Source organism: Bos javanicus, chromosome 18, assembly GCF_032452875.1.
Source record: "Bos javanicus breed banteng chromosome 18, ARS-OSU_banteng_1.0, whole genome shotgun sequence".
Lineage (NCBI taxonomy): Eukaryota > Metazoa > Chordata > Mammalia > Artiodactyla > Bovidae > Bos > Bos javanicus.
Genome location: NC_083885.1, coordinates 49217928 through 49241477, shown reverse-complemented (window position 1 = coordinate 49241477; position 23550 = coordinate 49217928). Strand labels below are relative to the sequence as shown.

General features: G+C 50.4%; 1 protein-coding gene across 3 annotated transcripts in view; it reads right to left on the bottom strand.

Moving 5' to 3' along the window:
• Positions 1-115: 115 nt before the first annotated feature.
• The window catches only part of SAMD4B (sterile alpha motif domain containing 4B), a 36129-nt gene continuing 12694 nt past the window's right edge, over positions 116-23550 (bottom strand). For 2 of the 3 annotated variants that reach the window (XM_061388251.1, XM_061388250.1), the window contains 12 exons: positions 22584-22985; positions 13176-13646; positions 8515-8754; positions 7857-7966; positions 7614-7700; positions 6520-6862; positions 5712-5797; positions 5098-5216; positions 4274-4472; positions 3957-4080; positions 2542-2625; positions 116-2331 (listed from right to left, as the gene is read on the bottom strand). In XM_061388251.1, the coding sequence (XP_061244235.1) occupies positions 2303-2331; positions 2542-2625; positions 3957-4080; positions 4274-4472; positions 5098-5216; positions 5712-5797; positions 6520-6862; positions 7614-7700; positions 7857-7966; positions 8515-8754; positions 13176-13646; positions 22584-22779 (2088 nt within the window). In that variant the 5' untranslated portion in view covers positions 22780-22985 and the 3' untranslated portion in view covers positions 116-2302. The remainder of the gene's footprint in view (positions 2332-2541; positions 2626-3956; positions 4081-4273; positions 4473-5097; positions 5217-5711; positions 5798-6519; positions 6863-7613; positions 7701-7856; positions 7967-8514; positions 8755-13175; positions 13647-22583; positions 22986-23550) is intronic. The other variant, XM_061388252.1, reaches the window with a different exon arrangement.

Below are 23550 nucleotides of genomic sequence, written 5' to 3'. Positions count from 1 at the left end.
GCCTGCCCCATGCAGAACCCCCTGAACCACCCCAGGTGCTTAAGGCACAAAAGCAAAGGCCACAAAGGCAGGGTCATTAGGTTTTTCAGGAAATGTAGCATAACAAAGATCAGAATCCTTTTCGTTTGTTTGTTCTTTTTTTTTTTTTCCAAAATAAGCCCAGACCATTAAACAAGTGAAACTCCATCAAATAAGTCTTCTCCAACAGCGAGAAAAACTGTACAGTTACTCAAAGCTGATTCTGCCAGTGGGGCTGGGAATAGAAGGGAGGGTGAAATCATGGTGGAGGGGCGGGGGCTGGGGAGGGGCAGGAGTGGGTCAGGATCCTGCCCATCAGAGTGGGGCCGCCTGCGTCCTGCACACTCTGCTGACAGGTGGGGGGAAGGGGGCAGCTCTTGCCTCCCATTATGTGGGGGGTGTCCCTCACCACCTCCCAGTGCCAGGCAGACCCAGCTCACCCTGATGGGTAGTGAACAAGACAGGACTGGCTGGGAGGAGGTGAGGGTCTCTTAAGAGGGACACCCTGCTGATTCCAAAAAACGAGGTGGCCCCTGTCCATCCCACTTCCCCGGGCTAGGAGGAGGATTGGAGAAGCCCTGGGAGTTGGAGGGGAATGAGCAAAGGCACAGAAACATGGAGGGGCCGGGATGGGGGACTTGCATAGGTTGATGAGTGTGCAAGAGGTACATAAATAAACCTGACACCCCACCCAGCCCGGCACTGGGAGAGGAGGGAGGGACCCAGAGCAGGTCCCCAGGGCCACCCCACCCCCTGGCTTCCTCCCCCACCCTGGGTCAGAGTTGAGGGAGGTCCAGACCAGGAGGGCAGAGGCAAGAAGGTCTGGGGAATGGGTGAGTGCAGGGAGGGTGGTGGTTTAAAATTTTTTTTTTTGGTTTTTTGTTTTTTCCCAACATTTTGTATCTTTAATAACATACACAATGGTTACCAGCCATATTCATAACAAAAGTTATTCATAAAATGTATCTAAAAATAACATTTTTTCCTTTTCGGTGTGAAAAGCTTGAGAATGTCCCAGTGAGGGGGGGGCGGGTTGAGGGGATGGGGTTGGAAGAGGGGACCCTGGCTTCCCCATAGCCTGAACCCCCAAATCCCCTCCCTCCAACTGGGCCCCAGCACACCCCCTCAGTAGGAACGGAGATTGGTATGATTCTGGGGCTGGGACGAACCTCTGGGTTATGATATATAGTGTTCCACTTAAGTGAGGTCATGACAATGAGGGGGTGGGGTGGGGGAAGGGTAAAAGAAAAGGGGATAGGGGTGGGGAAGGAAACCAAAAACCATCCCCTTTCCCTTATTCTTTACCCCCAAGTCTTTCAGCAGCTAGACTTGGGAGTGGAGAAGAATTTGTGTTGGTGGGGGTGGGAGACGTTAAGGCAACAGACTTCCTGACCTCACTGGCTGCCCTGGCTCCCAGCCTTCGACCTCTGCATCTGCGGAGCCAGGGCTAGGGGTGGGGTGGGGAAGGGCTAGGGGGTGTGGAGGAGGGGGCTCTGCCCTCTCCCCTTGTAAAATTCAGGCTCCCCCTGCCACTTTCTTGGCTCAGAGAGAGGCCTGAGGATTCTAAAAATGAGAGGGAATGATCAGAGAGAAAAACCGTTAAGAACTATATAAATATGTATCTTAAATAGACCTAAGAAATTAATTGCAGAGAATCTCTGATAAACAGGGCAAAAGGAAGTGAGTGAGAGGAGGGTAGCTCCTGTCCTTGGGGAATGATGGGAATGGGGAAGAAGAAGGTGTAAGGAGGTGAGGGAGAGAGGGAGAGAGAGACAGGCAGACAGACACGCTCCTCTCCTCACCCGCCTTTATCTCCTCAGCTCCTCTCAACATTCAGGAGAGCAGATTATCTACCCCACTCATCTCTCCCCAAATGTCAGATGCTTCTGAGCAGGCCCCACAAGAGAGTGGGTCAGTGAGTCTGGGGGAGACTTTTTCCTTGGGAGGGGCAGGTGGCCAGCAGTCTAGAGGAGGCAGGGGTGGAACAGGGCCAGGTAGGGGGTGAAGGAGGGAAGGAGGGGGCAGACAGGCTGGCCAGTCCCTGCCCCCTTTATCCTGGCTGCCCCCTACCTCCCTGGGCCTCAGCAGAGATCCCTCGACGGGCCTGGGAGTGAGCAAGGCGTGTGCCAATGTTAAACAAAAGTTAAAAGGGTGAGAGAGTAGAAAAATATTAGAATGTATAGCTGAGCCAGCCCACCCTCTCGCTGTCGCGGAGAAGCCCGTTGGGGGTTGGCCCCCGCCCGCCGCCCGGGGAGCCTATGGGTGCGCTGGGCTGTGGGTCCCGTCAGATGGTGGAGGTTTTGTCTGTCCCATCTGTGGTAAGAAAGGGAGGAAGGGAGGAAGATCAGGAGCTGGCGGGAGGCCCAAGAAAAGGTGCTCAGGTAGCCTGTCATCCCAGTCAGGCCCTCCCTGGAGTCCGGCCTCCCCTAGGGACCCCTCAGGATGACTCTGAGTTGCTCAGTTCAGAGGTGGAGACGCTGCTGGGTAGGTGGGAGCTGGGTCAGGGAAAGAGGAAATGCTCACCACCCAAGGCGTGTTCTGTCATGCTCAGACACAGAGACTCCAGAGTGGGATTGATCTCCAGGTCAGGCCCAGGGACCGGGCAGTCTGGGTGGGAGAGAGGAGAACAGAAGCAGTAAGGACTGGACTGGGGTGAAGGGTAGAGTCACGAAGACAGAGGCTGGCGTGAAGGAGAGGCTGACGGGGACGAGAAGGAAAGGAGAGGCAAGAAACAGAGACACAAAGCCTGTAAGACATACACACACTTGGTACTGGGCAGACCTAACACCACTCACTGCTTAAAAGCTTTTCTGGGCTCCTCACTGCTTCTAGAGGAACTCTGAGCTTTTTATCCGGGTTCACAAGACCCTGCTCTTTCACCTTCCAGCCTCACCTCTCATGATGTCACCTATAAATCCACAAGCCATGTTGGATCATCTAATTGTCTCTCCTTAATAAAAAAAAAAAAAAAAAGTTGACCCCTCTGAGACTCAGATTCATGACTAATAAGATGGGAATATCAGTGCCTTCACATGTGCAGCTGGGGATTTGACTGAACAGTGCAGGAAAGCTGTCTGACACATAGCATACTGGTGAAAAGAACTGGTCTCATTTTTCACTCCTGCAGTTCAGCCATTCAGTCATTTAATAGTGTTTACAGATGCCTACCATGTGCCAAGCCCTGTGCTAGGATGAACAGGACAAATGGGGTCTCCTGCCTGTCACATAATCTCATAAAAGAATCCTTTGTGACATAAAGAGTTTGGGGTCACAAGCAATCTAAGCTCTCTCTAGAGGCAGCCCTTTCCAGACCAGCCTTCTCTGCTTCTACAGCCTCAGTGCCTAGCAGCACAGGGGCTGGCACAGGGTAGTCACCCTTGACTTGCTGAGCAAGGCAGGGCTGCTGCTGCTGCTAAGTCACTTCAGTTGTGTCCGACTCTGTGCGACCCCATAGGCTAGCGTATCTCTAACCTCCCTTTTGCCTGCTTTGCCCTCCTTCTGATCTCCCATCTCTAGGCTGATCTGTAAGCAGAGGGAAGACAGCCCTTAGGGTAGAACCTGTTCAAAGAGCCGAAGTCTACAGGTCCCTGCTTGGTCACCTGGCCTCTGAAAGGACACTAGTGGACTGATAGGCAGGACTCCCTTCTACAGAAACCTGGCCGCTCTGTCTCCTCCCCTCCACTCCTTTCAAACTGAGTATTTAACAATCCTCGAAAAAGACGAAGACAGACACCAGTATGAGCACTAAGATTATGACACAGGGAGGGAGAGAGATAAAGATGGGGGGTGGGTGGGGATAAGGAGTGAGAGAAGATGGGGAGAGGGGGAGAGACAGAGAACAAATATATGCAAGGGATAGTGTGTATAAGACCCAGAAGAGAAAAGAAAGGCCAGCTAAGGGTAGTGTTGAGGCAGAGTCCTAAGGGTGGGCACCTTACCTGGAGGGAACATGAGAATGGCCTGGGGTGACGAGTGGACTGGGAGCGAGTGGGTGCGCTGCACAGAGCTGCGGCTCTGGCTGGGCATACTGTTGCTGCCTCCAGGGTTGGCGAACCACAGGTTCTGCATGGGGCATGGGAAGAGAGAAAGCAGTGGGTGGGTAGGGCAAAGGCCCAGACCCAGGAGTGGCAGAGTTGGCAGGAGTCACCTCCCCACTAAGCTGGGCCCACCTGGACACAAACATATGGACACACACATCACAGGCACCACCACCCCAACCCAGAAGTGCCAGGCTCTTTGCTTCCAGCTGGCTCACCTGTCGGCCCTGGCCCCCAAGGCTGGGGCTGGTGAGGGCATGTCGAGGGGAGATGCCCCCAATGCCCGAAGGGCTCAGAAGGCCCATCCTGCCAGGCGGAAGGGCCCGGGGAGGCATTGGGAACTGCCGCTGGGTCCGCCGGGCCACCCCCATCCCCACAGAACCAGCTATGGGGAGTGAGTTCGAGCCAAACGCCCAGCTGTGAGAGAGCAGAAGGCAGGGTGTCAGTTTAGGTGTATGGGCCCATCTGTTTAACTCTTTTTCTTACTCCCCACCACCCCTGTGGTAGGACAGAACATAGACCTGCATGAGCAGGGATTCCCTGTCCAAGTCCTTGCACTGTCATTCTGTCTCCTTCTGCCCAAAAGGGACTCCTAAGATGGAGATGAGAGAGTCCAAAGGTTTCCTCAAGTCCACTCAAAGCAGTTCTAACTTCAATTCTCAAGTGTGATATTTCTATTGTTTGTTTGGGGTGAGAAGCGACTTCAGAGCCCTCTGCACACAGGTGAGGAGAACAAGGGACAAGCAAGGGGCCAGCTATGGAGATGGGTACTGATTCTGCTATACTAATGGAATATTAGTATATTAGTATATGGAATATACTAATATTAGTATGGAATATTACTCTATTCTAATGGAAAATCAGGCACCACCTGATTTTCTAATGGGAAAGTCCTCACTGGGTGACTTACATAAGGCCACTCAGTTACTGAATGAGGACAATTGGACTCCCAGCCCAGGACGCAATCACCCCTCTAAGCACTATCTGTCAAACAACAAGGGCTTACGAAAGAAAGGTCCCTGTGCCCTGGCTGCCCACCTACCCCTTCTGCTGCCTGTAGTTCTGCATCTCTAGTGCAGCTTTGCGCGGGAAAGTCCGGAGGAGCTTCAGCACTTGCTGTTTCCAGGACAGCAGTCGTTTCTTCTGTGTCTCCGTGAAAGCCTAGAATTAGGGGGGGTGAAAGAGGTGTGTGTGCTTCTTTCAGATCTGCCTTCTATCCATTCGCTCAAGTATTTATCAACTGCCTGTCCTGTGCTGGGCAACAATGGGACACAGAAGTGATCTGTGCTCACACAGCTTACAATTTAGCTGGGGAGACGATACATAAGAAATTGTAACTGTGATAAATGCTGTGAGGAAGCAACACAAGAGGCACAAGAAACCTGATGTTATGAGGGGCTGGTGAAGGCATCCTGTTTTACTGAGAGCTAAGGGATCAGCAGGCAGGAGGGGGACTTACTCCCCAGAGAAGAATTATGTACTAAGGCTCTGAGAATGGGAGCTCAGGGCATCCACGGAACCCAACACTGGAAGGATGAGGGCTGGAGAGATGGGCAGGAGTCAGTTGGGCGGGGCCTTGTTGGACACATAAGGAGTGCTGGTCTGAGAGGATGGGGGCAGCCTTTCCATTCCTGAGAGCCCTAGGGAAGGCCTCACCTCATGAGACAGGCACTTTTCGATGAGCTGGAGGTAACTGGTGATGTTCTCCTCGTCTGGCCGGGACACCAGCAGCTGGGTGCACACTTGGGGACATGGAAAAAGGCGGGAGGTCAGCCCCCAGAATGCCCTCTGCCATGTTCCAGCTCCCCTGGCCCATGAGAAGGTGGGTCAGGAAACTCATGCCGGATGAGTACTAGCTATCTGCTAAGCATTGCACCTGGCTTATTATGAGGATATATACAGGGCCCACCGTACTGCCTGGCATATGGCAGATATGAAGTCAATGACTTTTTCTCAAGTCTTGGGATAGTGTCATCAATGGAGGGATTTTTAGCCTGACGAGTCTGAGGTTCAGAGAGGTTGAGTTATTTGCCTCAGGTCACACAGCTAAAGGATTCAGACCCAGGTGTAAACTTGCCTATGCTGTGCTGCCTTAGGAAAAGGTGAGCTCATTAAGAGCATCAGGATATCCATCCTGTGGACTTCAGTCGCCTCTGAAAGAACCAATGGATTCGCCTTATCTGTTTACTCTTGGCTGTATGCAGTTTCCACTGACATAATGTCCCGTCTTCTGCTCAGGTTGGAGATGCTTTGAGGGTAAGGGCTGTCTCTCATCATCAGCCTGGACATGCCAGAGGGAAGGGGCCTTGTCATCCTTAGTCTTAGTCCCTTTCTTTAGTGCTCTAGTCCCCAGGGTGCTTTGAAAAATTCTGCTCCCATAATTTAAACTGGATTTGACCCCTGATGCCTGGGTTCACTTGGTACCCTGGCCCAGAACTTCCTGCTGGGCCCTGGGTGGTCTCACCTTTGCCCATCACCCGTGTAAACTGGCTGGGGATGTCTCCATCAGCGACAGGAGCAGGGGCTGGCTCACTGCCATCAGTGGGAGCTGGAGCTGGTGGAGGGGGGTAGCTCTCTGCAGCTGGAGGGTCATTGGTCTCACTGCCCTTGTCTGTGCCAGGGAGAGCCAGGGGAGGCTCAGCACCTGGCAGCGGTGGCTCCCCCCGGCCCCCATCCTTGGCAGTAGAGGTGGTGGCAGCGGTGGCGGCCACGGTGGCCTGGAGGACACTGTAGGCCTTGATGGGGGTGATGATGATCTGCTGCAGCTCCTGCAGAGCGTTTCGCAGATTTCCGCCTTCCAGCACATCCTGAGTGGGGAAGACACAGCCTGGGTCACATGCCAATCCCTACAGCTCTGCAGAATGACTACGCATATAGGGTCAAACAGCCCCTGCAAACAGCTGGCGGGACCCTGGGTTCCACCACACAGAGAAGGCAGGTAAAGGAGCTGCCGGAGTGTGCACACACACATACACACACATTTGTACATACATATTCCCTCTTCCCCACTTCAAGGTGGAGTGCCATGGAGATCTGGAGAAGGTGGGCTAATGCTGGGGTCTCAGGGTCCCACTGAGGATGGAACCAGATTCAAACCCACAGATTTGGACTAAGACACTGAAGGGAGCAAAAACCAGAAGGCAAGTGGCAGGGAAAGAGGAAAAGGGATGCAAATCAAGGCAGATATGTAAGGATAGGGCGCAGATAAGAAATAACCAACTGGAAAGAGATCGTGTGCACAGGGAGACACTGCTCTATCAGAAAGAGTTGTTAGAAATGGAAAAGTGAAATGGAAGAGAAGGGGTTGAGTCAACAGATATGATTCCAGAGACACAGACCAGGACAGACAGGGAGGAGAGCCTCTCAGCCTCTCAGCTCACTCACAAGCAAGTGAGCCCTGTGATCTGACTTGCACTTGGTTCCCAGAGCCTGGGTCCCTAGGGTTGGGGAGATCCCGAGGTGGGGGGCGACATCGGCAGCAAGGTGGACCCAGAGCCCTCAGCATTAGCACCACTGGGCAGTCACCTGACCTTGGAGATGGGGATACCAGGTCCTCACCTTCTCCAGGGATTTGAGGACGCTCTGCCTCTCGCGCAGCTTCTGGATGCTCAGGGCTATCTTGTGGCGGGCACCTTTGGTGACATTCTGTGGAAGGGGCACAAGGGGACAGGAAGCTGGAAATGGGAGGTTAAGGTACTCAAGGTGCCCCAACAAGGCCCCAGGAGAAGAGGCTTGGACTGCAAGGGTCACGTCAAAATGGTACTGCCCTCAACCTTGCCCTGAGGGTCTCCTCAGCTTCACCTGCGACTCCAAGTGCTGTTCAGTCAGCGTCATCATCTCCTCATAGCTCATCTGTGAGAAGAGGGCTGCATACTTGTGCAAGCGGAGGCTCTTGAGCCACGAGGGCACGTCTGTGGAAAAGAAGGGAGGGCATAAGGTGAGGAATCTGGCCCTGGTGACAGTTGTGGGGAGGGACCAGGCATCAATCATAGGCAGCCTTAAAAGCTGTAGGACACTGGAAGGAGGCAGGGAGAAGCCCAGGATCCATATGCCCAGCCAGACCCTTCCAGGTGGCCTTCCCTGCTCAGGACACCCTATCCTTCTGAGTTGCTGGGTTGGACGTGTCCTAGGATAACCTCTGATGTCCTTAAAAGTATTTTTGGAACCTCTGTTCCATCAGTTACCTCTAGGTCCTAGCTTTCTTCGACTGGGCTGCCTGAGTGCAGGGGCTTTTCCCTAATCAGACTGGGACTTGTGGGGGTCTCTCTGCTCAGTCTTGAGCCCTTAGAGCAGGGACTGTCCACATTCCTCAGACCTGTATCCCCTTCTCGGGGGGCGGGGTTGGGGGGAAGAGAAAGAATTGGGTGGGGAGGGGTGGCAGCTCCAAGCTCTCTTCTGTCCTTTTAAGCTCTGCACAAGCCTCTTGAGGAGGTCCTAGTGCTAGTCTCCCCACCTGTACCTTTCATGCCACTGCCGTCCTCCTGGAAAGTGTTCCGGCTGGAGCCCTGCTCCTCCGTCTGCTCACTGCCAGAGGAGGCCACGCTGCTCTGCGGTGAGAGGGGTGCGTGGTCGGGCGTGGTGAAAACAGCCCGGGCCCCAAGCTCCTCTGGACTCGGCCACTCACCAGGGGCCTGGGGACTTGTGGGGATGAGCGACATGGAGCGCTTCAGCGGGCTGGGGTGGATTTGGCAGGGGAGACCTGGCCGGAGTGGGAGAGAGACAAGAGGTCAGGACTGGGAATCTGACCACAGGAGACCATGTTCCCCTGGTCAGTGCCATGGATGGCAGCTCAGCCTCGGAACCCAACAAAGGGAAAGGACCCTGGGGTCTGAGGGGAACTACCTACCAGCTACTGTAAGTTCCCGCATTCCCCTACCTACCCAACCCATTAGCAAGCTGTCAGCCACTTCTCTGAACTGCTCCACTTCCTCTGCTAGCACCCTGGGCTAAGTCACTGGAGTCCTTAGCTGGAATTGCCATCGCAGCCTCCTCACAAAATTTCTTGCCTTCATCTTCACCCGCTATGGTCTATTCAACTCACAACAGCCACACTGATCTTCCTTTAAATGCAAATCTGACCCACTTAGTCCCTGATTAAATCCTACCTGTAGCTTCCCTTTACAAGAAGAATAAAATTCAAACCCTCCTCCCAATACCTATAAGGCCTTACAGGACCTTGGCCCTGCTCATCTCTGAGGTCTCATCTCTCATAGCTCATCCCTCTGGTTCAAGCTTTTCTAGCCTTTGCCACACCTCTGCCCCCAATTTGTTCCTGGAACAGTGGAGCTTGTTCCAGCCTCAGGACTTCTGAGTTTGCTCCTCCTCCTTGTTCTCCTGATCTTGGCAGCTGGCTCCTCCAGGTCTCCTCTCAAAAAAGCATCACTCCTTTGGAGGCTTTCCCTGAACCCTCAGTCAGAAGTAGCTCCTCCTCACCAACCTCCAATCATATTACTATGTCCTGTCTTTCTTACAGCACCGATCACAACTTGAAATGACCTTATCTAATTATCTGTTCACTTGTTTATAACTGTACCCCCCTACTTCAAGACCTGTGAGAACAGGGCCCCATCCTGTCTTAAACATTATTAATTAAACTCAGTAATTACAGGGGGGTTTTCTACTAGAGGAGGTTCTACACAATTATGTGTAAAGTAAGTGAATGAGGTACATAAACTGCTTCCTCAACATCTATTATTGGGCTTCAATGCCTCCCAAAAGATGTTTTCTTGTTCTGAGCCCAAACAAAGGTGAATCCAGGCCCTCATTCACCAGATGTTTCATATCCTCCATCCATCCCATTCCTGGGATAAGAAAAGGGATCCAATTTGATTTTTAACCATTCTAAGGACAAGGCAGGTTCCCACGAGCTTCCAGACCTTTACGCATGCTACTCCATTCCCCTAGCTCACCAGTCACCCACCCTTAACTGCCAGCCACTGTGGCCTTCATTCCTAGCTCAAGTGTCCCCCTCTTCTGCGACTGTCTCCTCTGTGTGCCCTGGGCCCCTGTGCTGCTATCTCAAGTCCAGCCCTCCTGTTCCTTCCCTAGGCTGCCTCCCACTGGAATCTGGGCTTGTGTAGGATGGTGGCAAGCCTGCCCAACCATTTCTGCATCCCCAAGACAGGCCAAGACACAGGAATGCCTGAAAATTCACTGACTCCAAAAGGAGGGCACCCATCATCCTAAGAGTGCTAAGGGGGCCTCTGAGCTTGACGCAGGAAATCTAGAAGTACCCCAAGTCAAAAAGGAAAAGAAAACAAAGCCAAAAAGCCTCATGCTGCGTAGGTGAGACCATCAAGGCCTAGAGAACAGAAGTCCTTCACGCCAGTTCCCACAAAGAGTTAGGAGGCAGAGACAGAAGAACCCTAGCCTCATTTCTGATGGAATGGCTGGGTTTCCTGTGAGTGCCTCACTGACACCCAGATTCAGGACACCCAGCCTGTACGGGCCCCCAAAGCACCTTCCCTCATTTGTGACAGTTATCTATGCTCCTAGCCAGGAAGTCACCTGAGGGAGAGGGCAGTGTACTGACCCCATCCATGAAGGCTACCCTCCACCCACTATCTATGACCTCTGGGATCCTCCGCATGGGGCTCCTGCAAAGCCTCTGGACTTGTAACAGATGTCACCCTCTGGGCATGGGGGGCTGGAGAACCCTTAACACAGGCCTTTTTTTTTTTTTTTTTTTGGCTTGTCCTAGTGCCCCTGGCTTCCTCGTTTCTCTCCTCTCAGCCAAGAAGGGGGCAGGCGAGGCTGAGAGGACAGGAAATTATCCTGATTGGAACGATTGTGCAGTTCCTGAGAAGCCCTGCTTGGCCCCGCACTAGGGTGGAGGCTGGCCACAGCATGAGAACTATAAAAACAGGAATGCTGGCCAGATATCCAGGGCCTCACACTCTCCAAGAAACCCTGGTCTGTCCTTGGCAGAACCCCAAACCCACCCTGCCTGCCCTTACAGGCCAATCCTTGCTCCCCACTCAAAAATATTTTAATGACTTCCTGTTTCCTGCAATTGCCTTAAATTGAAAAGCTTCATCTTATCCTTCAAGCCCCTCTGCCCTTGCCCCCACATGTGACCCTAACATACTAAGATCTGAGAGTCAAGACAGACCTGAGTTCAAATTCTGGCTCAGCCACCTATTAACTTCACGAGTCACTTCATTTCCTCCTCTGTTTCCACTTGCATGTGAAGTTTTTGGTTCAGGGGCAGGCCCATGGTAAACATGAGTATTTGCTACGGCTATTACTCATTTAAATCCCTGCACCTCTCCATCCTTGCCAGACCCGTCTACATACCATTCCCTCCAATTTGACATCCCTGTACCTTCAATCCATGCTATGCCCTCTACTTGGAATGTCCAATTTCTCTTCTGGTTCAAATCCCATATCCAACATTGTTCCAGCCTGGTCTTTTAAAGTTGCTGCAAGTACGGGCACCCTGCATGGATGACCCCTCCTCTTGATGAGCATCTTCGGGAGGGTCACTTTTAGGTGGGGGCAGTGTAGCACAGTAATAAAGAATATGAGCTGTGGAGCCAGACTGCTTGGATTTAAACTCTGGCTACACCACCTTGGGCAAGTGACTTTTCTGTGACTCAGCCAATGAATTTTTTAGTATAAAGTTCTCAGAACAGCTCCTGGCAAAGACTAAATGTTGAATATATTTTAGCTAGAATTATCATTATTAATATACCCTCCCAACTTGGACACAGAAATTGTCATGCTCTGAGACTGGAAAAAAAAGTCCAAGACACCTTGGGTTGTTGCTAGAGCTCCTGGAAACGCCCCTCTATCCCTCTATCTTCCCTGATTCTTGCCAACTCTTGGGAGGGAAGCAGGTGACCAGGATATCCATATTCAACTGGGGAAGAAAGAGGCTCAGGGGTAACTGATGTGTACCAGGTGCCATACAACTCGGTACCAAAGACCCAAGGTTCACCCTGCCCCTGGCACAGGTAACATTTTCATTGTCACCCTCAGCTGGCCTGCTTTAACCAGGGCTTGCAAAAGGCAGCCGGCATCTTGAGGTTAAATCTTGGCAACTGCTTGCCTTGAGTCAGGTCACGTGACCATCACCTCATCAATCCTTGGAAATGTCAATCTCTTTTATCCTGTTCATTTCAACTAACATTTTAAAAACCGGAAAGCAACTATACTCTAATAAAAATTAAAAAAACAAAAAACAAAAACCTGACTAGAATACCAGCCCCTCCTGCTCACCCCAGCCTCTGGAGGTACTAACTAGGAGAGTCATTTTGAGACCGCTCAGTTGGAGGATAGCCTAGTGTCAGAGGCAAGCACTGTTATCAGGCTGCCTGGTCTAAACCTTGGCCAGTTTCACTACTTGCTTTGTGGCCTTGAATACAAGACTTCATCTCTTTGCGTCTCAGTGCCTTCATCTGCAGAATGGGGCTAATGATACTGTTGTGATGAAGATTAAAGGAGACCATGCCTGCAAAATGCTTTTAAAAATAGAGGACCTAGCACAGTCAATGCTAAACAATGTTGCCTACTATTACTAAAGCCTTGCAGTATGAGTTACATCGTATATGAACAGGCTTACAAACATAAACTCCTCAGAAATGAGTCTGGTAAGCTGGAGCCAGATACAAAAATCCAGAATGTCTGAGCTAGAAAGAACTTCAAATTATGGTTACTAACTCAATGCTTTCAGAGGTCAGGCAGTTATCACACGTGCCCAAAGTCGGATGGTTGCAGCAGGGGCCTATTGGGACACGTGTAGGGTCTAAAGGTGGTAACCAATATTTAACTTCATCTTATGACTGCCAGCAGACCACAGGCCTTGATTTGCCAGATCGTTTGATTTTTTAAGAAAAGCTGAAATCTGGATTTTTAGGGGAAAATTCCTTACATTGCTGATTTATTTTAAAATGTAACAAAATAAAACCAAAGTTTTATTGAGTTTGGGCTCAATAAAGCATGTTGGCATGTCAGAAATGGCTCTGGGAATGCCAGTTCACAGCCTCTACACTGCCTCATAAAGCTGAGGCCCAGAGAGATTGGTTATGTGACTTGCCCAGGGACAGAGTGAGGGAAGAGAGAGCCCAGTCTGACCCTTTTCAAGTAGGCATGGCCTCCCAGGAACTCCCACCTCCTCACCTGCATTTGCGTTGCTCCCAATACTGTTGATAGCTGGCGGCACTGAGCTGGGTGGGTGGAAGGGCACATGTCCATTTTCCCGGGGTGGCTTGTCCTGCCAGGCTGGTCCTGCATCCCCAGGGCCCAGCTCTGCAGGGCCACCCCACTCATCTGAGCCCTGGCGAGAGTGGTAGGTGGGCTCAGGTCGGGTGCGAAAGCCGCTAGCTAGCCGGTCTTCCAAGTGGCTGAGCCAGAGGGCCAGTGCATTGCGGTCCTCCAGTGTGGTGGCTGGGTGGATGAGGGCATAGGAAAGCAGCTGGCGGCTCTCCTCGATGAAGGCATTGCTCTCGATCGAGTAGGCCAGCACTTTCTGCAGCAGCCTCATGTACTCCGACTTGGCCTCCGTGTTGCCTGGCTGAAGCAGGGGTAGGTGGGACAGCAGGAGGGATACCACCTTCTCTTTGGACTCCTGCTGCCACTGGCTGACGATGGCTGCAGAGGGGACAAGAGGGAATGTCAGGGGAACCAGGGTGGGGGACCCCCCCATAAAACCAGGAAAGGTGTCTACAGGCCATTCCCTCAGCTCCAATTTCACTTCCCTTCTCCTTTCATGACTCCAATCTTGTCCCTCATATAGGTGATATCTAACATACTCTGCCTGCTTCCATGGTAATTTTTTTTTCCGGTTTCATCACTCCTACTCTCAGAAACCTGCTATGGCTCCTATCAGCCAAACGTGCCACTCTGGAACCTGAGTCCCTCCTGCTGTCCCCAGGCCGGCTCTTCTTGCTTTATCCCTACTCCTTACCTTCATGGTCTCTACTCTCTTTCCCCTATCGAAACAGCCTTCATCCTGACTTGGAGGACAACAGAATATATTGGTTAAAAGCTTGGGCTCAGGACTTCCCTGGCAGTCCAGTGCAGAGGGCAGGGTTCAGCCCCTGGTTGGGGAACTAAAATCTCACATGCTGTGTGCTGCTGCTGCTAAGTCACTTCAGTCGTGTCTGACTCTGTGTGACCCCACAGACAGCAGCCCACCAGGCTCCCTGGTCCCTGGTATTTTCCAGGCAAGCACATGGTGTGTAGTGCAGCCAAAAAAAAAAAAAAAAGCTTGGGCTTTAGAATCAGACGGTCTGGACTCCCCCAACTTACTAGCTTGACCTTAGAAAAGTCACTTAAACTTCACAGAGCACTGATTTCCTCAACTGAAAAATTTAGTACCCAATTCACAATGTTACTCTGAGATTCAATGAGTTAATAAAAAATGGAATGTGGCCTGGCATATAGAACATATCTAATAAATGCTGATGGCTGCTTTTAAAACTGCAATCAGCCTCTAGATTCTACCTTTCCAGTTCATTCCATATACCACATGGATTTATCTTCCTAAAGCACACCAGGATATCATGTTCCTGACCTGAAGCTTATAATGGCAACCAGCACCAACAGACTCAAGTTCAAGAGCTCCTAACCCAACATCACCTTCATTTCTAGGGCATTCTTCCAGATAAAGACTGAGTTTAGGATACCCCATCTTCCCTGGGGCTCTCTAAATGCCATATTCATCCAAACTTCCACACTCAGGCTGACAATCAAGGTTTTAGTCTGCAACAGTCTTCCTTCCTCCTATCCAAATTATAAGTCTTTTATGGATTGCCTAAACCTGTCCTTCTTCAGGACGTCTTTCCTGGCTACTCCACACCTTGGGGATCTGGTGATGTCTCCTTTCTATCCCAACCCATAGTCTGAGGGCCCATCCGTCCTGTGAAGATGAGTGAGGCTTCCTTGTTCTACCCAGAAGTGAGCTCCCAGAGAATAAGGCCCCAAGCTAGCCCCACAAAGGTGGCCTTGGGAAGGAACTGTTACAGGACTGACTATCCCTCCTTGAAAACCTTGTTACCACTTCCATGACTAGTTCAATGGAGTGGAGGATGGCAGGTAATGCTGACGGGGAAAGGGAAAAGGACAAAGAATACCAACACTTGAGAAAAAAAGACAATGATCAGGATCAACTGTGTTCTCACTCTTGGGCAACTGAGCTCATACCTGCATCCACAGTGACAATCTTCCAACAATAAACAAGGGAGTTCTGAGAGGTGAGTTACTGGGCTAATGGTAAGGTCTCAGAAAGGCACAAAGGAACTGAATGGAGCTAGGACCCCAGAGGGGTGGGTGATGAAAAAGAACAGGTAGTGATGTGGCCCATGTCCCTCCTCTCCTACTTACGATAGAAACGTGATCACTGCAGAGAGCTCTACTTTCTCTATCTTAAAGAGAGACTTAGGATCATTCCTACCTGGCATGGTTGCTATGAATCTAGACCACAGCACAAAGCAGGACGTGAAGTAAGTCCTCAGTAAACATCAACTGTCATTCCTAACACCATGGTGGTTATACCTTACACGGGCTTCTTTTTGAATACCCACAGAGATTCTCAAAGCATAAGCTAACTCCCAGATCAGGAAACAGAGAGGCTAGAAATGGGCATATACAGGAGAGCCTCAGAATTTCAGGCATCTGGATTTCAAGTGAGCCCTGATCTGGATCCTTCTGCCTCCAATGGTGTCTCAACTCAGTATCCTTAAGGCTTAATACTCTGAGCACTTCTGGTCACCTCTGCCCACACTACAGGCTGGACACCTAGCCATTGGGAACATGGCATAAAAACCTGAGAAATACCTTTTTTATACACATTTCTTTTTCTTAATGATGTGTCTGGAAATCTGTGGCTTGGGAATTCATATTTGTAGCTCTAAGAAAACAAAACACATACAAGTCCAAACTCTTGGCCATATCAGTGCACCTTTTCTTGCCTGGCCTCTCTACCCTAAGCTGTTAAAGTGCTCAAGGGTTCATCCATTTATTCAGAGTCATCACTTCATGCTTATCCACAGTACTGGCCAAAACAGAACTAACTACACAATAACAGTACTAATGCATAATCCCACAACCCTCTACTATATCTCTCCAATGCCACTTTCTTCTTCTTCCCCTTGTTCGTGGCTTTCCAGATCCCTTTCAGGACCTGGCACACAAGGCCAAGAAACCTCATCCCCTCCATCTTTAATCTCCTGAACTAGCTCCCCATGACCATGAAGCATTCTCTTAGGTCATCTCCATATCAAAAGATCTTTTCAAGGTGGGACAAGTCTTCCTGACTTCAGGGAGCCTTCACTGTTTGAGTTCTCCCATCTCCATATGGCATTGGATCACAGGGAAAGGAACTCCCTGGCACTCTATCTCCTTGACTAAGTCCCTAAGTTTTCAGTTCCTGATAAGAAGGAAGAAGAAATACAGTGATTGAAGATGAGGGACAGAAAGTCAAGGGCTTGCACCCCAGCTGTGGTACAGGTGCTGGGACAACGTGCTTCCTCCTCTGTAAAAGAGGGGTCACAGGGCTGCTAAGAGAATTTAGGGAAGACAATCCACATAAAGCACCTGACAGAGTGTGCCCATAGTAAACACTCAGTACATGTGACTCAGTGATAGGTGAATTTCTCCCTTCTCCTCCAGCACAGTTGGCCTACCCCTTTAGCCCTACCCTGATGCTCTCAGTTGCTGTTGTTTAGGCCTTACAGGGTAGGTGGAGGCATCTGGGACAGAGAAAAGCCTTGTCCAGTCCCTCCCCCACCCCAGAGTACTGCCAGGACTCCAGGGCTAAGGGACACAGTTTCTCCTCTGGTACTGCCAGGGGACATGAGAGAAGAGCCCCAAGGGTTGGGCTCAATGAAGGACCTTGTTCTACTGCAGTCAAAGGGGAAAGTGGTTTTAGATGAATGGAGGCTGACCCTAGGGAAATGTGTGTTCATGTATCTGTGCGGCAATGTGCTGAAAAGGGTGGGCCTCTCAAGACTGGAAAGCGTCAGTGAACACTGGAGCTGGTCCAAGGAATCTGGGCAGCCTCAGGGCCCTTGGGGTGAGCTCAGCGGGGGCTGCAGATGATGGGTGGGGATGAAACTTCTAGGTTGCTGCCCAGATCAGAAGAGTCTGGCCCAGAGCTGAGAGGCACAGCAGAGCCCCAATGAATACCTATACAGCTGAACCCAGATGGTTCCCTGGAAGGCAGTATTGTCTGTGTGTGTATAATATACCCTGTCTAGGATCACTCTGTCCTCAGGTCACTCTGTCTCATGTCCTAGCAGATTATATGGTGTAAAGAGTATAAATTCAAGAGGCAAAATTGCCTGGATTCAAAATCTAGCTTTGCCTCTAAGACACAAGTCAATATAACTGTGGGCCAGTCCTGTAACCTCTCTGAGCCTTGGTTTCCTCTTCTGTATAATGAGGGTATTTAAAGCCCTTAAAACACAGGGTTGTTTTAAAGATTCAATGAGATAATCGTGCAAAGCATCTGATCTGTGTTAACTGCTCCATGCACTTCAACTATTATTGTTGTTGGCTGCTGGTTGAAGATCTAGAGCTCAAGCTATTTTGGGGCTGGAGGAAGCAATTCACATAGGAGAGCACATCTGGGTCTCCCCCTTAAGATTCCCGACAAGGGTGGGGAATTTCATGCAGTTATTTACCAAAAACAGACACGTTTCTGGTTCCTCTGAGCTAGAGGCACAATAAGCAGTGATGAAATTCTGGAGGTGGGCGGATGGGGGAGGGGACTGGGGAATGCCATGACGTCAATGACTGCAGCTCACCAAGCTGCAAACCTGGACTCCAGAGAGGATAAGGGAGACTGTGTAAAAGTGCTCTCCTTGGCCAGGTGACCAGAGCTAAGTAGGTCATGACCCTAGGTGCTGCAAATCACAGGAGCCAAATGTATCTGGGAGACTGCCATAAGAAGAAACTCATTTTTACATGCTGGGCTGTTGCAACAATCGTGGCAGCCTGTGGCTGGGTTTTGGCTCCAACATGCCCTTCAATGCTTCACCCCATCTCACACAAATGTAGGGGAGGGCAAAGGGGCTCACATTTTTGTTTGATGAACTGTGTTAGTAGAGCTTATAAGGGGAGGGTGGAGGCATCAGAGTTGAGCTTGGGTGACTCACTCAGCCACAGCCCCCTCTTGACCTCAGTTTCCCCACCCAGATTCAATGAGCCAAGGAGGGAAGGGCTTAAACCTGATGGATACAGGGACTCTGACTCAGAGAACAGGAGGAGAGAAGAAACGCAGGAAATGTGGCCCAGGAGGCCAGAGGACCAGGGAGAGGAGACTTCAGCTTCCCGGGCCCCACCCTTGGGCTCCAAGTCATCATGGGAAGGGGGGAGGCGGGTGATAGGATTACTGTTGTAGCTGCAAGTAGGCAGGGCAGACAGCACTGAGACAAGGAACAGGGATAATGACAAGGGGAAACCTGGGGCTTCTCCTTCCCTGGTTCCAGAGACCCTTGGGGTGTTGCTTTTCTGTTTCCAGGTTTTATCTCAGACTCTGCTCCCATGAAACCAATAGTGGCCGCGTGGGCTGAGGGGCTTCCTTCTACTCTTCTGGCTGCTTGAGAGGAAGGGACAGCCCAGACCAGTGCCTCTTCCATGCCTCCCAACTCTCCACTTCCAGTAGGTCATGTGACAGTACCCTCAGCACCTTAATGGGCCCACCCAGAGTCAGTGTCAGCAAAACCAGCAGTTCTCCACTGAATGCACACAAGCACCAAACAGCAAGCTTAAAAAACACCAAAATCTCTGGAGATAGGACCTAGGCCTCAGGTTCTTTTCATAAAGTGATTCTGACATGAAGCCACCATGGGGACCCACTTACCAAAATTCAGCTCTCTGTACTCTCTGGCCCATTCTGAGGAGGCTATGGGAGGGTAAGCAGCTCTGACCCAGACCCAAACTTGAACCCAGGATCTCCCTGGGAGAACTGAAAGAAGTAGCAGGGTTGGGTAGGTGAGAAATGACGTACAAACCCCCAGAAAAAGGCAGAGAATCTGCCTCACTGTTCTGCTCTCCTGGCCCAAAGGGACTGAAAAAGAGCATCAGACCCTATAATAGGTAATCCTTATCCAAGAAAAGGTAGACCAACTGAACTCAAAGATTTGGTTTGCAGGGTAAGTGTGCATCTTGGTGGGAAGGAGGGACAGGTTCTCTGAGGTGCCCATTCCATAAAATACTAGGAACCACTGCTGTACTTGGAGAGTATATGGAACAATCCCTTCCTTGTCTAGATGAGAATCCTCAGGCCCAAGAGGGATGGGGCTGGCCCAGGTCACAAGAGGTGTTAGTGGCAGAGCTTGATCTAGAACTCTTGGGTGTCCTAATTCCTGTTCTCATGTCCCATGACAAATGAATCATCAGTACAGAATCATCTCTCAAACTGCCTAGTCAGCAGAAGAACCAGGGTGCCCATTAACAGGCCTATCCTCTAAGGATTCTGATTCAGTGGGTCTGGGACAGGGGCCCAGGAATCTGATTTTAGGTCACATTCTCCCCCATCAGGTGGTTCTTAAGATGATGCAAATTTGGGAAACACAACAGGATGGGAAAGCCATAATGGACAAGAGAATGCAGAGCTCCTCCTACAAGGCAGGTCTCCAAGTCCAGTGCGCAGCTCCTTCCTTCACCAGTGAGGTTGGGAGTGAGACAGGAAACACAGGCTTGGAGCCCCCATGCCTATTAGGAAGAGGCATTCGAGGTCCAAAGGACTGATCTCTGTGATCACCTCTCTCTCCAGTCATGTTTTTGCTCTAATCCTGGCAGGCTTCCTGCTGACTCTGGAACACACCATGGCCTGTCCTCTCTTCCCTCACTCTAAGTTTTCCCTAACTCTCCATCCACCTAGGTACCAACTTGTTTTATTCTTACCACCTGACATGGGGCTGGGGATAAAGACCTTGATTCATATCTTCATTCACCAGTCAAGTCATTGCAAGGCAGTTCTCAAGGACAGGCATTAACCACAACATCTTAAGGCCAACTGTCTGAGATGGGTCTCAGGTTCTTGGTATAAGGTATGTCATGTCTTTCAAGGGCAATGTGGTAACAACAGATATTTTAAATGTATATAACTTCAAACTAGCAGTCCCACAGAATTCTAGGAATTTATCCTAGAGATGTTTAAAGCGTACTCAATACAGCACTCCTTTTAAGAGCAAGACCTTTAGAGTCAAATTCCACCTCCACCTCTGACCAGTTGTACAATCCAGGGCAAGTCGCAGACCTGTCTCATTTGTAAATGGGGGAGTTATAAGATCTTCCTTACAGAGCTGTTGTGAGGATTATGAATAATATAAGTAAAGCACTGCTTGATACACAGGTCAGGCTCTCTGTTACTTTACTATTCTTACTATTAAGCCACCATTAACAACAATGAGGTATATGTGTACATGGTGAATAAGGAATGATCTTAAGGTTCCATTTTTCAGTGGAAAAAAAAATAAATTAATATGTGTGATGCTCTGTTCTTTGTGCTAAAACCATCAAAATAATGAAAAAGTTGGAGGGAGAACATGAATGTACTCAAGTGGAGAATGTGCTTTAATGTGCACAGACTCTCTTATAAAACATACACAAATTGGGAATGTGGAAGTCTGGGAGACCTCACTTTTCATCTTTCACATGGTTTGATTTTACTGCAAATTTTGAAAACAAAAGCAAAAACTAAAAATGCTCTAGTAAATAAACAGCAGTAAGCAACCAGTGATTTTGATAGATGGCCAGGATTGGCACCCAGTGCTCATCCAACTCTCTGCTCAGAACGGTATGGTGGGGATGCATGACCAAGCCACTTAAGACATTGGTCTGCCTCAAAGGAGCTCCTATGCTGGGGGTACAGCCATACCACAACCACAGATCCCCTGCCCTGGTGCTAGAGCAGAGAAGAACCCTCCCTGGTGGGGAGGATGGGAGAACTGTGAAACAGCTGAGGTCTGAGCCGGCTGCAGCCAAGCTGGGTTCCTGCTGCTCACTGTCTGAGACAGGAACATAAGCTGGTGACTCCTGGCCTGAGGAACTGACTTCCCCTAAAACCATGGCACTTCTGTGATTTGTACAAAAAAAAACTCAAAGTAAAGGTGACTGCTAAGATGGGCAGGCCTCAGAAGAGGTGGAAGCAGGTCTGGGGGTCCCCAAATCCCAATCCTAGCATCCCATGATGATTTTTCTCACCTATAAAAAGGGGAGAGCAACATTACCTATCTCAAGGGGTTGTTATATGGGCAAAACAAATTACTGACAATAAAAACAACAATTAACATTATTGAGTGTTTACTGCATGCCAGACATTGTTCTCAGGGCCCACAACTAACCTATAAGGTAAGCAGTTATCTTGATTTTAAAGGTGAGGAAACCAGGGCTTAGAAAGGTGAAGTTACTTGATTATATAGCAAGTGACAGAACAGGGATTTAAACCTAGATAGTCTGATTTTAGAGTCACGAAGAACACTTTTCAAAGTTACTATATAAGTAAAGTTAGTACTTGGCTTGTTGTAGGGACTCAGTGTGAACTGCTATCATGAGGAAGAAGGTGGAAACATTAGGGCACACTCTACATGGGTCCCTGGGTACCAGCCCCATCCAGCTAGCTTTCAGGTGCATATACTCCCTCTCTTTGGTTTCCATGGCCTTCCCTTGTGGCTCAGCTGGTAAAGAATCCGCCTGCAATGAGGGAGACCTGGGTTCAATCCCTGGGTTGGGAAGATACCCTGGAGAAGGGAAAGGCAACCCACTCCAGTATTCTGGCCTGGAGAATTCTATGGACTGTATAGTCCATGGGGTCGCAAAGAGTCGGACATGATTGAGGGACTTTCACTTCACTTTGGTTTCCATCTCTCCCACCTGTCACCAAGGTCAACACCTCTCCATCCAGCCTTGGGAAGCCCCAGAAGGCCTCAATGGCTTCAGCAGTGCCCTGTGAGGTGGTTCTCTGGACTGACTTCTATCTACACTTGGGGTCTGAGGGAGAGGTTCTAGAGAAGTCTTGCTCACCCACACCAGTGTCACCCTCATGAGACAAAGAGTACTTCTTTACTGAGTGTTCAGGAAACTGACATGGACTACATGTAAATTCAAAACTCTCTTGAAACTGTTTATGCCTTAGGTGCAACCTACCTTTGAGGGGGTAAAGAATAATACGACTTGTAACTTTTGGAAGAGTTCTAAAATTCCCTCCTAGCTCTGATGTCCTGGAGCTTGAGAAATGAATGAATGCTCACCTTCCATCCCCCTTTCATCGGTAATGGCTTCAGTCTGTTCTTGTCAGCTGCCCTAAGTGATCCTTCCTCTGCTGTGGGTAGTTTCTAGTCTCCACTGCACCCGCCCCCCGCCAGGAGTGTCCCATTCCACGTCTGAGGATTTCTGGCAGAAAGCCCCAGAAGAGACATGATGATGACTTCAGAGGTCAGGGACTCTTCACCTACCAACAAGCCTAGAACCCACATTTCTTAGCACCATTGCTGGGTAGGCCTCCTCAGTCACCTGACATCTGTTCCCATCCCAGGTCTCCCTCCCACTTTGCTCCCATCTCTGGGGGTGGAGACTCACCAGCACTGTTGGCCTCCGACTCCAGCAGGTGAATGTCATTGCAGTCTGCCAGTGAGTGCTCCAGGCAGAGCTGCAGGAAGCGAGCCTGGGTGCGCGTGACTCGCTTCAGAAGTGATAGCAGGGCCACTGTCTGTTCACACTCATTCCAGCCCTTGAACCAGCCAGCGAGGATGCCCACCTGGTCTCGGAACATCATGGTGCCAGGCCTGGGGCCAGGGTGGGGGGACGGCGGTGGCGAGGGCCAGCGCCGTCACATGGTCTCGGCTCTGGGCTCCTGTTTCCTCTCCCCTGAGGGCCAGGGCTTGAGGACGTTCCCTGGCGTAGTGGCAATGGGTGATGAGGGGAAGAGGACACCTGCTCACATCGGGGGAGGTCTTGGTCCAGCCACGCCTCTCCAGGCTCCTGGAAAAGGAAGCAAGGGGGTCAGAAAGAAGAGGGTAGAACTGGTCTGGTGAGTTCAGGGGTTAAGGAGGCCTCATGTCTTCCCCTTTAGCTCAACTCTGCTGAGCTCCTGGGAGAAAGACAAAGCCAACACCAGATACTAAGCCAACTTTCCCTCCAATCTTCAGAGCCAGAGAAAAGGCTTGATTGGGACTCAGAGACTCAGACAAAGGAGAAGATGCTGCCCCTCACATCTGGCTGTCACAGGGCCAAAGGAAGTGGATTTAAAGCAGAGTAAGTTGGTAAGATTTTCTAGATGCAAACAGGAGACAATGCACACTACGGCAAAAGATGTGAATTAATGGAGACCTGGCCCCAGGTGACATGACTAAGCAGACATGTGATGCTGAGCACATGTCCTGACCTTGCTAATCTCTGGTCACCTCCTCTAGGGGGCTGGGCAGAGTCACTGCTTGCCTGCTAAAAGGAACCTAAGGAGTCTGTGTATTATTTCAAACTAAGACCCACAAAGCTGGGATATGGGTGAGTGGTGACCCCAGTGGAGATCTCAGGTACATGGATAGCT